This window comes from Medicago truncatula, chromosome 7 (assembly GCF_003473485.1).
Source record: "Medicago truncatula cultivar Jemalong A17 chromosome 7, MtrunA17r5.0-ANR, whole genome shotgun sequence".
Classification (NCBI taxonomy): domain Eukaryota; kingdom Viridiplantae; phylum Streptophyta; class Magnoliopsida; order Fabales; family Fabaceae; genus Medicago; species Medicago truncatula.
In genome coordinates, this window is record NC_053048.1 from 10680480 (window position 1) to 10697243 (window position 16764).

A 16764-nucleotide genomic window follows, 5' to 3' on the forward strand; every position below is an offset into this window, starting at 1 on the left:
TAGGCTGAAATCTTGAGATTTAATCAACAACAAAAGAACCACGTGAACAATATTAATATTACCCAAAAAAAATCACGTCAATAAAGGATTGCCCTTTGGAGATTGTGAAGAGGCACTAGAAGTAGATGATAAATAATGGACAATTGAGGAAAGGAACGTGGCATGTAACAACTGGCTCTATATGGTTCCTTGTCTGACATTAACACACCTAACATGCAGATGAGAAATGAGAATGAATGAGATCAGAGATTTCATATTCATGTATGATTGTATTGTATCCTATTGTCACTGTGCATTAAGGGGAGACCAAATTAAGCATAGTTATACAATAAAAATTAACTTTAATAAATTTGTATAAGCCATATAAAAAAGTCACTTTGTATTTTACTGATAGAGATTTGATCAACATAAAGTGTCACTCAAAATAGATATACAGGTTAATATATGTTTATTTCCTGTAATATTAGCGGTTTCTCGTTTACCCGTTGTAAAAAGAATTAGATTTCAACTTTGTAATTTGAAGATTCTTTGGTTTTGTATCTTCATAGCATCAAATTATAAAATTTAAGGCACTTCCACCCTTTATAATTTGAGAGAATTTTGATTCACACCTTATCATATCATTGATTTTGTACTTTGTAAACTAAAAACCGCTAATTTTGGTTCACACCTTTTATAATAATTAATAGTAGAGATACATGATACTAGGTTAAGATAAAGATGAAAACTAACATGACTCGAGATTATACTAGCTAAATTAGTTTAAGAATGCAATAGCGTTAAAATTCTCATGAAATTTCTTTTTGTTGTTATTATGATCCTACACCGAGTTAGAGGACTGCGATACTCAATTTTTAAGTTAAAGATAAATGCACTAAAACATATTTCTTACCTTACAAAAGAAAAAGAAAAAGATATACTTAATATATATTCGTTTTAAGAGTGTTCTACATATGCAAATTATATGTTACTAACACAATTAACTAAAACATTGTGAAAAACTAACCTTTTTCAATAAACTAAACCCCATTGGTTCACATGCAATATGTTATTTACACATTAACTAGCAATTTTGTATGACGACAGTGTTTAGGACATAATCAACCAATAGTTGATGCAATACTTAATAATATACTATATGCTAGTACTATCAATCATTAAAGTTATAATCAAATTTATTTACGCACCATCTTTTACTTTTGATTAAATATGCATAAAAGTAATCATTAAGAAGATATGAACAAAGAAATACCACCTCCTATCCACTCATCTCAAAGAATAATCGAATTTCACTATCTCGAGTCCCAAAGTCATTAATCCTTGATTATTCTAAGAATAATCTTTTGTTTCTTTGTACCTTATTTTAATCAGAAGTACTATGCTAGGACTTAGGAATTACTCTTCCAAATTAACCACCCTGGGAAGACAAGTGTCTTTTGTGAATAAAATTTCATCTACAAAGTTCAAACTATTTTATTTGTCTAACCCCTCGACCGGCCGATGAAAAAGTCTTAGTAATCTGTGGTTCGGCTGATATATAATCACATTATGACCAAAGTTTTTTCAAATCATATTTGAAATTGAATTCTCTCGAACAATTCATCATAAACGGAAGTTCATTAACTACATAAGTTCAATCACTGGTCTTAAAAATTCAAGCAATACTATAACATAAATTATGTATGCAACTTAGCATGTGAATACTTCCAAAAAGAGATGGAACCATATACTCAAAAACAGTTGTCAAGTATTTATTTGAACAATAAACAATTATTTTTCTCAACAGGATTTGAATAATAAACAATTAAAATGCAAAAAACATACAAACATATAGATTTCAAAGATGAAAGCAACAAATATGGTATCCACTTTTTTCATATAGATGAGGTGTCTCACTTTGTTCTGATCCAAAACAAACATAGCATTCACAAAATCCATAGCCTTAGAACTTTATAACCTATCTATCTCAACTTGTTTATTTTTCTAATGGGAGAGAGTTCTTTGAACCTTTTAGAAAGTGCAACAAAAAACATCAAAATGGAAGAAGAAGAAGAAGTTGAAAGAGAAGAAGAACAAGAAATAGATCCAGAAAGTAACAATCCATTAAACCAGAGATTGATCAAGAGGAGTAGAACACTATCATCAAGTCCACTTGCTCTTGTTGGTGAAAAAGTTTCCTACATAGAAAGCTTAGATTATGAGTAAGAACTCAAATAAAGTAGCTATTGTTAATATATAAATATAGCTAGAAAGATCATTTTTTGACTTTTTTTTATGTGCAGGACTAATGAGAATGATCTATTCAAAGATGGTTGGAGAAGTAGATCAAGAATTGAAGTATTACAATACATATTCATGAAATGGGTGCTTGCATTTCTTGTTGGACTTCTCACTGGTATTATAGCTACTCTTATAAATCTTGCTGTTGAGAACATTGCTGGATACAAGTTTTTGGCTGTTCTTAAATTCATCAATAGAGAAAGGTTAGTGTGTGATTTGGCTCTTCTTAAGAAAATTTACTTCAAAAATGTGATAATTTGAAGTTAGTGTATGATTTGCATTGATATGCATGGTACAGGTACTTGGAAGGTTTCCTATATTTCATGGGAATTAATTTCGTTTTAACATTTGTTGCTGCTATTCTGTGTGTGTGTTTTGCACCCACAGCAGCTGGTCCTGGAATACCTGAAATCAAAGCTTATCTTAATGGTGTTGATACACCTAACATGTTTGGTGCTACAACAATGATTGTTAAGGTAGAAATGCTTGGTTCACTTGTTTCTTACATTGCTTTAATTCTTTTACTTCTGGTTAATTCAGAAGAGTTTATTTGTAATGCAATCAAAATCTCGTGCAGTCACAAATTTGACACATTGATGGCCGTCAGATGAAGATCGGATGGTCAAGATATCAAGCTACGTATTTTAGATTAAAATTCAAATCTTGCACTATCCGATCTTGTCCAATAGTCATCAATGCGTGATTGCACGGATTTTTATCTACACACATTCCAATTCCGTTAAAATAGGAGTTTTGGAATGTGGGTAAATAGTTTCTTGGGATTGTTTTTATAAAATCTAAGCAGACAGAGACACACTCAAAGCTTCCAATTATCTAGCAGGATAATAATGCTTCCAATTATCTAGCAGGATAATAATGCTTCCAAAATTTATTTACTAATGAATGTTTTCTTCCATACAAGTTTATGTTCAACTTTATTTAGTTTATCTATCTATAAAAGAGATTTAGTTTATCTATCTATAAAAGAGTTGCATACTGTTTTGTTGATTGCAGCATAATTTTTGCAATGATGCATATAATAAAGCAACCTAGTGACCAGCAAAGATTTATAATATGCAAAAAAAAGGAAAGTTTGCACATGGATGGATCGTGATACAACCATTGTTGGATTCAATCATTTAATGCTTGCAATTTGTCTAACGAGTGACAAAACCATGAGGGTCAATAGCATTATCTGGATCCACTGCAGTGAACGAAAAAAAAAAAACCACAATTGCACGTATTAATTGATCTCAATCATCAATACGAGATCAGTCGGCTAATATTACACCTCTATTAAATCATCACTAATACTAAATAATCTTCAGTTTGTTTCAAATGGGGTTCAAATTAGTGGCATTGCACAAATTCCTTTTCTTCACATCACATTAGTATATCCTAATTATTGTTTTTATCAGCAAATGATCAATTCCTAAAGTCATATCTCATACATTTGTTCTTGTAGATAATTGGAAGCATTGGAGCTGTCTCTGCAGGCCTAGATCTTGGAAAAGAAGGACCCTTGGTACATATAGGAAGTTGCATAGCTTCCTTACTAGGCCAAGGAGGCCCTGACAATTACAAAGTCAAATGGCGCTGGCTGCGATATTTCAACAATGATCGTGACCGTCGGGATCTTATTACCTGTGGTGCATCTTCAGGAGTTTGTGCAGCGTTCAGGTCCCCTGTTGGTGGAGTTCTTTTTGCCCTTGAAGAGGTAGCAACCTGGTGGAGAAGTGCTCTTCTATGGAGAACCTTTTTTTGCACAGCTGTGGTGGTGGTAATTCTTAGGGCCTTCATTGAAATCTGCAACTCCGGGAAATGTGGCCTTTTCGGTGCAGGCGGGCTGATCATGTTTGATGTTAGCAATGTTACTGTTAGGTACCATGTGATGGATATCCTCCCTGTTGCAGTCATTGGAATCATAGGTGGATTATTGGGAAGCCTTTATAATCATCTTCTACACAAGGTCCTCAGACTCTACAATCTAATCAATCAGTAAGCAACTATATACAACCTTAGTCTCAACATATTGCATATCATGAACTTTTAAGGTCACATGATTATTGGGGGGGAAAAAGGACAAAACTTAGGTGCTTTCCATATGGTTCTTGACAAAATACACTTTTTTTTTGTTATAACAAACTTTGAGAAGATTATGTATTTGAGGAAATCATGGATAATTTAGTTAAGAACCATACAAAAAGCATATAAGGAAATGCACCTAAGTTTTGCCAAAAAAGAAAATTTTAAATCACATATGCATTACCAGAGAAGAACTTATTAACCTTAAATGAAGTTTTGATATCCATTTTGTTTCATTTACAATTTTGGTCCCCCCATTTCTAAATCCAAGAATTTGGTCCCCCAGTTTTCAAAATATTTGACGTTTTTCCCACAGTAAAACTGAGTATATGACATATAAATGAGATTCTTCTGGATATGTGAGATTCTTCTCACCTAAATGCATTTGAGTTGAGGTTGAATTTTGATGATATGTCAAGTGAGATGCTTCTGTAAAACTGAGTATATGACATGTAAATGAGCTATTAGGTGAGAAGAATTCACCATGTCGGTGAGAAATTACCTAGTCAGTGTTTCAAATCAAATTTGGTTGTTTGAGATATACATAACAATATAATTTGATGAAAAAGAAATCAGTTAAGTAATAATCCACCTAGACAGTGTCTTGTAATCAATGGAGTTGCCACATAAGCATCTCACTTGCCACTTCATCAAAATTTTGTTTGAAAATGTATATGTGGGGAAAAAGTCAATCATTTTGAAAACTAGGGTACTAAAATCTTGAATTTAGAAATAAGGGGACCAAAATCGTTAACGAAGCAAAATAAAGTAACAAAAACCGCTTTTAAGTCAATCTATTATAGTGTCAGTTACAGTAAACGTTATTATAAACATGTAAGTGCTGTATTGCTCACATGAAAAAAAGAAAGAAAACAGCAAAGGAAAACAATTATGGCATCTAAATAAGTAAACATGTAGAATTGCAATACAACAAAATTTGGTAATTATGAATTATATGATTGCTGAGGAAGTATCTAACCTTTGATTATTGCAGGAAAGGAAAAATGCATAAACTCCTTCTCAGTCTTGCGGTAGTACTATTCACGTCAGCATGTCAATATGGTCTCCCGTTCCTAGCAAAATGCACCCCTTGTAATCCATCACTTCCAGAGTCAGAACTCTGCCCCACGAATGGAAGGTCTGGAAATTTCAAACAATTCAATTGCCCACCTGGCCACTACAACGATCTTGCTACTCTACTGCTTACGACTAATGACGATGCTGTTCGAAACATATTCTCAAGTAACACACCTCATGAATATCAAACCTCCTCCCTCTTAATTTTCTTTGCACTGTATTGCATATTAGGACTGATTACTTTCGGAATTGCTGTGCCGACTGGACTCTTCCTCCCAATCATCCTTATGGGCTCGGCTTACGGCCGCCTTGTTGGTATGTTAATGGGACCTCATACAAAAATTGACCAAGGACTGTTTGCTGTACTTGGTGCAGCCTCCCTCATGGCTGGTTCCATGAGGATGACTGTATCCCTTTGTGTGATTTTCCTTGAACTTACCAGCAATCTGCTTCTACTGCCAATAACAATGATTGTTCTCCTAATAGCCAAAACTGTTGGAGATTGCTTCAACCCAAGCATCTATGAGATTATACTGCATTTAAAAGGTCTTCCTTTCATGGATGCAAATCCTGAGTCATGGATGAGAAACCTCACTGTCGGCGAGCTTGTAGATGTAAAGCCAGCAGTGATTTCCCTCCAAGGAGTAGAAAAGGTATCCAAGATAGTAGATGTATTGAAAAATACTACACATAATGGTTTCCCGGTGATGGATGATGGGGTAGTGCCACCAGTAGGACAGGTCAATGGGGCAACGGAACTGCATGGACTAATTTTAAGAGCTCACCTTATCCAAGCATTAAAGAAGAGGTTCTTCTTGAAAGAGAGAAGAAGAACAGAGGAATGGGAAGTGAGAGAGAAATTTACCTGGGTAGAGCTGGCCGAGAGAGAAGGGAAAATTGAAGAGGTGGCTATAACAAGGGAAGAAATGGAGATGTTTGTTGATCTACATCCTCTCACCAATACAACTCCATTTACTGTGCTAGAGAGCATATCAGTTGCAAAGGCAATGATCCTCTTCAGGCAAGTTGGACTTCGTCATCTGCTTGTAGTTCCGAAATATCAGGCATCAGGGGTAAGTATTTTTAACATACTAGTAAATATCATTACTATTCAAACATGAATTAGATATTTTTATATTTTTTCTAGTAGCATATCAGGTGCAACATAAAACTCATGGCTAATATTTAATTATTCAAAATGATCATACGTGACTAACCAAATCATGTGATCTCACAGGTATGCCCTGTAATCGGGATATTGACCAGACAGGATCTACTGGCCTACAACATTCTGACGGTCTTTCCTCACCTGGCAAAATCTAAGAACAGACAGAAGAGAAATTGAAGATTTCCTAGTCATGGAATGGCCAACCACTTTCTTGGGACAATTAAAGTTATTCCAAAGTTTTGTATTCTTGAATCAAAAGCATGGAGATGGATATGATACAAATGAGATGAAAAACTATATCCATTAAATTATTTCTGTAGAGTTTATCAAATAATGAAACAAAATTCCTTTTTCGATCAGTACAAAACTAGACTGCGACTAAATTTATCAGTTTCTTTCTTCTGCGCAAAATTGGGCAGTACTGAATCATGTGGTCATTAATGTCTAGCAGCTCCTTGCGAGTGTTTTTTCTTTTTCTTTCCTGGTTTCTTTTTCTGAGGGCCCCTCTTGAACACCGCTAGAACTTCAATGCTGCAAACAATTGGCAAGTGACAAATTAATATTGTTTTATTTACTTGCTTGGGGAGGAGGGGAACCTATAATAGTTATGCTCAATCAACCACAAAATGCGCCCAAATTTACTTCTAAAGATAAAAAAGTTGAATATTATAAAATAGTAATTTGAGGGAAAACACTCCGCATAGGCGTTGCATGGAGTATATGTATATATGTATAGAATACATTTTATGGGGACGGGGAAAACACTTCCCAGGAATAATATTAGTATATAGTAGTGTTGTCTTGAGAAAGGAGGAGACTGTAAAGGGTGGTAGGGGATCACCCATCAATATGGTTACAAACAATGAGTTCAAATATACCCTCTAAACGCAGTTTTAAGTTACCCAGGTGTCCGCATTATTTACAATATTGATTTCGTTTTTTTAACAGAAAAAATATCATTAAATCGCAATATTAATTTAGTGATTCTTAGAATCTAGGTTGTCTTACTCAACTCCCCAAAATCGGCTTGTGAGGTCACTGCTGCTCGAGCATTATAAACACTGCTAAGGTAGGATAACAGGGATCTCAGCACACCATCACATCCAGGACTAGACATGTGGAGCATCCGGGTGGAGTAATATAGATTTTGGCCCAATAATAAACCTATGATAAATTCTGATATCACGTTAAAATATAACTTGAGTCTAAATCAACCTCACAACACCGGCTTGTAAGGTGGGGGCAGTCCAAACCTTTAAAGCACACTTTAGGTCATATTTCTAGGTACCGTGGGACTCCCAACACATCCCCTCACACACAAAATTGGACATTTTAAGTGTGAACTAATGCGGGTGGAATAACAGGATCTCAATAGTAATATTGTTTCACAGGTCTCCCCCTCCACAGACTCTACACTAGGTTAAAAGCTTTGCCCTATTCTTTCCCACACACACCAAAACACAACTACACCTGTGATTGTGCACCAAAAAATAAAGGAATAGCTATGAGCAAGATGACACAGTACAGTCTACTACATGATCTTCAGAGTAACCAATGAGTATAAAAGAAAAATATAAGAGCCATAAAAACTAGGCTAAAATATATTTTTAGTTTTTCATCTTAAATTTTAGTTTCAATTTGATGCTTTAACTTTTAAAAGTTTTAATTGGGTATCTTATCTTCATTTTTGGTTTCAATGCGGTCCTTTCCATTTAAATTGTATTATAAATGGACCACATAACTTCCCATAATAAGAGAACATTTCAGAACAAAATAAAAGATCAAAGACTCAATCGAAATTTATAAAATTAAAGGGACCAAACTGAAACTAAAAAATAAGATAAGGGGCCCAAATGAAACTTCTAATAGTTAAGAGACCAAACTGAATCTAGAAAATAAGATAAGGGGTCAAAATTGTACTTCACCCTAAAAACTATATAAAGGTTTAGGTTTATGAAGCTGAAATGCAAATAGATTGAAATTCAGAGAATAATGTAAAAAGGAAGATTTGTAACTCAGAGTGATTTTTTTTCCAAGAATGAAGATTGTAAGAAGTAACAAATATTTTAGGTAAAGATAAAATTGATGAGAACTTCAAGGAAATTACCTTTGAGTACCAGGAAAAAAATTAAAACCATGAGCTTTTTCCAAATACCATGCCTTACTTGACAACAATGACTTGCAGTCCTGCCAGACAGCAACATTTAGAGTTAGCATAGAGAATTCAAGTTTGATATAAGTCAAAGTACATTCAAATAAACATGAGTGCAAACATACCTCTTTAAAACTTTCCCATCCACAACTTATATAAATAAGGGTTTGTGGCACTAGTGGAGTAATGTTTGCCTCGGGTGATGACAAAGCTTTACGCGCCACTGAAGTTTCATTAGCACGTAAAACCCATGGTCTTTTCTCTTCTTGGACTGAGTTTGAGCTACAGTAAACATGCACTAAATCAGACACTGACCGAGGGAAATATTTTCAAATTGATCAAACTTGATAAATTCACAAAATAAACAACCGTTCTGATGATGACAAAGCTTTACGCGCCACTAATGATATATTCTTCAATGCATCAATAAGAGATGAATCTAGTCCTTTTCTAGGAGGATCGATGACTACAACGTCTGAGCCCACAAGCCACGAAAAAGGATCCTGTTACTTGCAAATGATCCATACAATGAGTTTCAAATAAGACATGATAAGAAAAAAAAATAAAGCTAAGAAACACTATGCTTTCTATCTTGGACTTAAATAATTTATCCCTTCCATTTCGTATACAAAAATTTAAGTTGTACTAATGATAGTTATGAATCAGAAAAAATATTTTCATATTAAATTAAAGCATAGAATATATGACGAGGCTTCAAATATTCAGTACTAACTTTTGAAGCATCTGCATGATGCCAAGTGATGCTGCTGTCAACGGTGGCAGGCAAACGTTGAATAGTCTTCTCGAAAGATACCTTCGACTCTTTGTTAATCTCAATGCATTTAATGGATCTGTAAAGCAACTAGAAAAATAAATCTTCCAAATCAACTATGTAGCAGAAATATAAAATATAAATTTTAGAGGTTTAGAACCACCAGGTCTTGCCTGCACTTTCTTGTCGCGGCTAATGATAACCCAATGACCCCAGCTCCAGCATACAAATCAGCAACAGATGATTCATATGGAACATATTTCTGTAACTTCTGTAGCAAGGAGTCAAAAGCCTGATAAAAGAAAGCAAGAAAGATGTATTAGTCCTTTCATGCTAATGGCATAGCGACTGATATGAATACACTCATCACTGGATACACACATGCATGCATATCAACAAATGTTTTCACGAATCTCATACATCCATCTCATTCATGTGACTACCCTTTTGGTTCAATAATTTTAAAACTCAAGCAGCTAAAAGGTAAAAACAGAACCTATTGCGTCCCATGCATGCCAGACTGTCAGGCCCAATATGGAGGCCAATTTATCAATAACCCAAACCAAAGGCCTAGGCCAGGGAATGTTTATACCAGAAGAAATAGCAGGAAGCCCAATGGTGAAGGCTAGAAATAACTTGTTGATTTAGTAAGTTAGTTTTGCTGGAATGAATACTGTATAAGAGAAGCGATGGTTTTTAGGCTGGAGAGAGAGATCATTTTTATTATTACTGTGGTTGGTTTCTTTCGGCTGTAAGCCTGTGCAGAGACTTTTTCTCTTTGAAGTCATAGACTCTGGCTAACTGGAGGGTTCCATCCAGTGCAGTCCTTTTCTTTTCTAGTCATTAATAATAACATATTTCCTTTTCTTTTCTAGTGATTAATAATAACATATTTCTAAGAAGTATTTAAGTTATATAAATTAACTGGTAAGACATCTTAGAAATATGTGTCCAATACATACTAAGAACATTTTGGACATATTTTCATATACCTCTTCATGTAGCTAAACAATATATGTGCATGTCTGTATGTGCATACAAATCAAAATTTATTTATTTACATGACATGAGTGTGTGTGTTTGAGGCCTTGTGTCCATGCTTTGATAGGTACTAATTTGGAAGATTTACTAAATGCATATGCAAATTTCCATGTAAAATCAAGAGATCCGCTGAATTAGAACTTTTACCCGTGTGTTTGCCTGTCCAAAACTAGAAGGGGCCAATGAGACATCAATTCCACCAACATGTTCCCAAAAATCTCTTTCTCCAAGAAGATGCCTCCATCTATTCCCAAAAATTATCTGAGACAACAAATAAGCATTTTTCAAAGGCATGGACCTTTTTTGGTAGAAACAATTACACAAGCATGTTGAAGTAACCATAGATTGTCTGAAAAAGTTTGGAAGATCCGCATACAAGAAAGTTTAGATAAACGTAGCTTATTTTCAATAACTATTAAAATGCATATATCATGTTTCAGGGTCTCAGCATTCAGAAATTTCTCTTCAAACATGTATTATCAACATCATTCCTGTCAGCCCCCATTTCATAAGATATCATTGGCAATGATCACTAAAACGCAACAGTATCCACTATTCATGACTTAAACTTAAAGCATCAATATGATTTGTATTCAAAACCAGTACGTGAGCCAAGAGCCCTCTCTTCTAACTGTAACGACAACATCAACCATTCCTGTATGAAATACAGCATATCGCTTTCCATTTTCATTAAATACCAGCCATTAATTTGTTTCATTAGAACAGTTTAAGCTCACATTTTTATCAGTAGTCTGAAAGTTGGCCCACACTGAATGAATTAAATGAAGCCTGCTCTGTGGCCCACCATTTTTCCATAGAAACTGCAATCAATCAAATGAACCATCACTTTTTAGGATGAAAAGGGAAGAAGCAAGAGAATCTGCTACAGTAGAACAAATATGGTAGAAAGAAAGCAGCAAGCTTACATTTGCCAGTGCATTCAGTTTGTCTGAACCATGGGATTTTTCATTTCTTGAATTCCAAACCAATGTAACCTGAACCTTACCTGAAACATATAATTTTATATCAAATAATGGTTAATTTAATTCCATTAACTAAATGAAAATATCCAATACATTTTTCCACATAATTCATGAGTCAGAGCCAAGAACTAACCACTCATATATCTTTGCCCAGCGGGAAGAGACGTGTTGTGTGTTGTCACAGCCATCTGTAAACACCCACCCACCGTCAGGTAACTTCCCGAATTCAAAACTCAATCATTAACTGCATGCATCATCTAGGCATTTTATTTCTTAGGAACAGTTCACCTGAACATATCGCAAATTGCCAGTGCCTTCATCTTCAAGATATGGTTCAATATCTAATTCAGTAATACCTGGATAATGTTGAGGAAAGCTAAATAAATAAAAACAAAAGAAGTTGATGATAAATAAAAATATAATAAAAATACAGGCAATAACAAAAAAGATAATACCTCGCCTAAGCAGCTCCACAGCAGCATTAATATTAGGATGATGAGCTGCAGATATTAATTTAGTTTCATGTCAACCAAGGAGAACGTCGATGAAAAACACACACAACACAATGATAGAAAAATCCATAGTGTTTGAAACAAATTAAACAAAAGTAAAATGCAACAGAATTCCATCCATATTAATGAAAAATATGTACTATTTTGTTAACGCCGTGTTTTAACTGTGTTATTATGGAACAAATATATAGTTCCAAGTTGAATTACTTCCAGCTTAAGAAATTTCTCAACTAACATAAGTATTAAGTTCTAACTTAATTAGAAAAACAAAAAGAAACAGGCAAGTGGGCTATTAGATGAGATACAAAGCAGTTACAATTCTGCTGTATTAGCAGTTTCAGATCTCTTTGTCCTTCTATTCATTCTTCATTTTGTTGTATATAAACAAGTCCTAATGAGGAAATTAGTGAGATACCTTCTCAATAAGTTGAGATGCCACAAGATGTTAATTAAGAAACTCATAATTATTGCAAGATCATGTTAATTAAAAAATTCGTAATTATTGTAAGATCATTTTACATTGTGACTCTTAGATTTTATATTGGGCCTAACTCATCCTTACAAAACCAGCTTGTACGGTGAGGGCTGCCCATGCTTTATAAACACTACACAGGCCATATCTCTAAGAGATGTGAGACTAAACCCACCGCCTCAAAGCCAACACAGTGAAAGTGTTGGAGGCTGCAATGAAGGCCACTAGGGGAAGACCCTAATGAATGCGGAATTTCCAACAGCGACATCCCACAAATACTTGTTGAAAAGTTCATTAAATTTAATATCATGTTATGTTGTGATAGATTGCATTTTAGGGAGTTAAATCGGTAAAATCCTGAACTCTAATCAAGAACAACAACAGGGGATGTAACTTGGTGCAGAGAAGAAGGGACAAGCAGAGAGTTGGTAAGAAGACTGAGAATAATTTCTTCGAATAGTGATGATCATAATTCCATTAGTCACATGGTTTATAAGAGCATCTCCAATGCAAAGAGATTAAGATCAATGTTTGATGCCCCAAGTTACCACATGTGATTCAAGTGAACTCACATATTTTCACTCTAAATCATAGTTGTGCTCTTAACTTACTTTAAGGGCGTTCCGAAATTCACCATTTTTTGGCCTAAGAACTGTCCTAGTATGGGAACATTTAAAATGAAAGTAAGTAAGAAAATGCAGAACATAGAATAGTAAAATGCAGACTTAAGGTATAGTATATCACCACAGTGATTAAACACTAACATAAGTAGTGTTCTAATCTAACATATCTACCAAAGGGACTAAAAACATATATAATGAAATTCAAACCTTTGCACTCTGGAATGTCAATTACGTTATGAGTACCCTCCTCATAAAGCCCAATAAGAGGGTTGGTTGAAGAACCACGCACGGCCAATTTCGCACGACACCTCCAACCCCACTGCAAAAAGAAGCCCAAATAACCAAAGCCAAGTAAGCTTCTTACGTTTCAAAAGTGATATTTTGATACACAAATTTGACAGCGATTTAGATGGATAACACAGTTTAAATGTGTGTTTCATTACATTTAGTGGAGAGTTACTGAATATAACAAGGTGTTGCAACTCATTAATCATTCGCTGAACGTAATTAATCACAATTTTAAAAGCAATTAACCACAATTTGTCAGGTGCACATTTGAACGCATATCATGGCCGGTGGATATCATATATATGTGAACAAATGAAAATCATGTATATTCAAACACAATTTGGATGGTTAATAAATATCATGTATATTTGAACGCCTAAACATTATGATTAATAACGTTTATAATTGCGCTTGATTACATTCAATAAATGGTTAATGAGTTGCAACCCAATGTCATATTAATTAACCACATACTTGAAATAAGTTAATTAACCAAATTGTTGTTGAATTTAGTTCTCAAAACTGTGTCAAAATAACAATTCTCTTCAAAAAAACCTGAAGTAGTACAACACGTCACATTGAAGGTGTTGTGATTACATACAATCCCTTACTATTTTCTCAAATGATTACTAGTGTCCAGCTATGAAAGACAAACTCCGACACAAACATGTCGACACCACTATCGTAAAAAGTATAGGACACAGACATCGACACACACACATATACATATGTGTGTGTGAGGAGGCGTGCATCTAAATTGAACAAACGGTTTCATCACAAAAACAAAACAAAACAAAAAATCTAAAATAATATATGATAGCCGTTCACCTTCATCGATCCATCTACTACTAAAAAGCTAAAACTGATGTAATCAAATTTAATGTCTTTAATCTTTTACTGAATGTTTTGACACATCTTTAACCCTCGTAGATGTATCTTCAATGTGTCTTAGAAGTGTCCAATGAGTGTCTAAGGTATTTTGAAACAAGAAACAAATAATACTCCCTTCTGTCCCTAAATATAAACCCCCTTTGCAAAAAGTCTACTCCCTAAATATAAGCCCCTATACAAATTAGTAGGTGCATTTATTATATTTTTCATAAACATACCCCTAATTAATACTACTAACTTGCATTGAAATATGAAAAATCAAATTTAATACACATACAAACAAAGGACAAATTAGTAAAATTCACACACAAACTAGACACATTATCTACACTACCACGTTTTCTTACTATGGACGGAGGGAGTAATTGAGACACTTGTTTGACACATGTCGTATGAGTGTTTTAGGGATGTTTGTTGGACACGTGTCAAACACAGGAATACACCTAATCCCAGAAGTGTCTATGCTTTAAAGGTGTCTACATGTCATATCATGCGTCAGTGTCAAAAAGGCAAATCAAACAGAATTAGTTAAAATTAACAAGGATTGAAGTAAGATACCAATTTGCAAGTATCAAATGTGAAGTCTGTAACACCGTAATTCCGAAAGAAATTAGCAGCATCTTCCACTATTACCGGACGATGGAGGTTAAGCTCATGTGTACACCCCGAACACCTAAAATCAATTACCGAAAAAACAAAATTAAATAAAAAAGTAAGATAAAATCACAAGTGAAAAGAATTCGGGTGAAGAAGCGTACGATTGGAAATGAGAGCAATGAAGTGCGCATGTTAGTGGAGGGGGGTGTGGAGTTGAAGAAATGGGGGTTGCAGTGGAGATTTGAGGAGGAGGAGGAGGAGGATGGGTGGTGGCATGACAGGTGAACCGGTGGAAGGATGGCGGCGGTGAGATGAGTCGGAGAGTCATTTTCCGGTGAAAGAGTTTGGAGGCGGGAATGGATAACAAACACTCAAGTAAAGTTCGAAAATATCTTCTTTCCTTATCAAAGAGAATATATATATGTGTCATTTTCCGGTGAATTTTTTTTTTTTCTAGGGTAAATATATATATTTTTTCGTCCATGTAATATTAGCGAATTTTGGGTTTAGTGTTGTAAATAAAAAGATTTAGATTTTGTCCTTGTAATTTCAGATTCTTCTACTTTTAGTCCCTTCTTTCATCACTTCAGCAAAATCTGCATCAATTACGTCCTTGTAATTTCAGATTCCTCCTACTTTTGGTCCTTGTAATTTCAGATTCCTCCACTTTTGATCCCTCATTTTACATGCCATGTATGCAGATTCTGCTAACGTGGTGGAATGAGGGATCAAAAGTGGAAGAATCTAAAATTACAGAGACAAAATCTAAATCTTTTTTTTACAGGGACTAAAATCGGAATTCGCTAATATTACATGGATGAAAAGAGGTATTTACCCTTTTTTCTATTTATAAAAAAAAGTCACAACTTTTAAAGTATATTTAATACTTCACAAATTTTTAAGAGGGTATATTTATAAAAACATTCAAAAAAAATTGCAACAACTAATGATTGTTTTGGTTTTGATGATTTTTTGTTTCTTTTCTTCAATAAAGGATTGGAGAGAGTATGTCAAACAGTTTATCCGGTCATCGTGAGTTTAGCTCAATTGATGGGATAATGCATAATATATACAAGGTCTGGGTTCAAATCTCGACCATAACAAAAAAAAAAAACAGTTTATCTAAATATTCTCGTGAGCTTAACTCAGTTGATAGAAACATTTACTTATAAATCTTAGAGTAAATTAGATTCTCCTTTCTAAGAGAAATTTGAATTACATCGTCCGTCCTTCCATCTTATGTTAAAATATACACTCTCATTTCTTGAAAAGTAAAATTTATACTCTCCTTCTCTATGAGATGTTACAATCATTTCCTTAATAATATGTACTACACATTAATCTAGTTTAACATAAATATTTTTTTATGATATATACTGATTTTGAACTATCATTTAAGAAAAATAAATTCATGTCTTTCTTATTTATATATCAATGATAATTAAATTTAAATATTTTGTTATTAATTTTATAATTTGGAGTATAAAATTCACTTTTAAATGACCATACTTTATTTCTCATATTTCTAATAATCTAGCACACTTTGAAAAAAAAAATTATTGTGAGTCCATTTTAATATAATCAATATTTGAAGACATATTTTTGCTATTTTTTATCCACAATTTCATTAGCATAATGTTTTCAACCCTATTATAAAATATGAAACAACGCAAAATAAAATTAAAATATATGAAAAAATACTAAAGTCGGTGAAGTAAGGTTATTTTTTTTCTAGATTATTAGAAATAAAAATATATATTTAGGTAATAAAGTGTATATTTTAAAATAAGAGATGAGTGGAATGTAATTCAAACTTCTCTTAG

At 33.9% G+C, this 16764-nt stretch overlaps 2 protein-coding genes across 3 annotated transcripts; one reads left to right on the top strand and one right to left on the bottom strand.

The window, feature by feature from the left end:
- Nucleotides 1–1806: 1806 nt before the first annotated feature.
- On the top strand, nucleotides 1807–6993 carry LOC25497844 (chloride channel protein CLC-b). The gene is made up of 6 exons (XM_013592565.3): nucleotides 1807–2201; nucleotides 2283–2483; nucleotides 2579–2756; nucleotides 3746–4278; nucleotides 5360–6515; nucleotides 6680–6993. Exons 1-6 carry the CDS (start codon nucleotides 1987–1989, stop codon nucleotides 6785–6787), a joined length of 2391 nt encoding a protein of 796 aa, XP_013448019.1. The 5' UTR covers nucleotides 1807–1986; the 3' UTR covers nucleotides 6788–6993.
- On the bottom strand, nucleotides 6893–15331 carry LOC25497845 (uncharacterized RNA methyltransferase pc1998). 2 transcript variants are annotated; one of them, XM_013592566.3, is made up of 15 exons: nucleotides 15103–15330; nucleotides 14903–15017; nucleotides 13373–13484; nucleotides 12014–12058; nucleotides 11847–11914; nucleotides 11692–11746; nucleotides 11502–11581; nucleotides 11313–11396; nucleotides 10723–10836; nucleotides 9708–9826; nucleotides 9496–9613; nucleotides 9132–9265; nucleotides 8888–9044; nucleotides 8718–8797; nucleotides 6893–7141 (listed from the first exon to the last, which is right to left on the bottom strand). In XM_013592566.3, exons 1-15 carry the CDS (start codon nucleotides 15267–15269, stop codon nucleotides 7048–7050), a joined length of 1542 nt encoding a protein of 513 aa, XP_013448020.1. In that variant the 5' UTR covers nucleotides 15270–15330; the 3' UTR covers nucleotides 6893–7047. The 2 variants fall into 2 exon arrangements, with proteins under 2 accessions (XP_013448020.1, XP_039684203.1); XM_039828269.1 differs by lacking the exon at nucleotides 6893–7141 and adding an exon at nucleotides 7400–8080 and having other exon boundaries at nucleotides 15103–15331.
- Nucleotides 15332–16764: the final 1433 nt, after the last annotated feature.

What these genes read in the sequence shown, in the direction of transcription:
- LOC25497845 (XM_013592566.3), bottom strand. Translation starts at nt 15,269, where the DNA reads ATGACTCTCCGACTCATCTCACCGCCGCCATCCTTCCACCGGTTCACC. An exon ending in CATTGCTCTCATTTCCAATC is followed by an intron (nt 15,018 to 15,102) that starts GTACGCTTCTTC and finishes AATTGATTTTAG; the next exon opens with GTGTTCGGGGTGTACACATG. An exon ending in AACTGAATGCACTGGCAAAT is followed by an intron (nt 11,397 to 11,501) that starts GTAAGCTTGCTG and finishes GATTGATTGCAG; the next exon opens with TTTCTATGGAAAAATGGTGG.
- LOC25497844 (XM_013592565.3), top strand. Translation starts at nt 1,987, where the DNA reads ATGGGAGAGAGTTCTTTGAACCTTTTAGAAAGTGCAACAAAAAACATC. An exon ending in AAATTCATCAATAGAGAAAG is followed by an intron (nt 2,484 to 2,578) that starts GTTAGTGTGTGA and finishes TGCATGGTACAG; the next exon opens with GTACTTGGAAGGTTTCCTAT. An exon ending in CTACAACAATGATTGTTAAG is followed by an intron (nt 2,757 to 3,745) that starts GTAGAAATGCTT and finishes TTGTTCTTGTAG; the next exon opens with ATAATTGGAAGCATTGGAGC.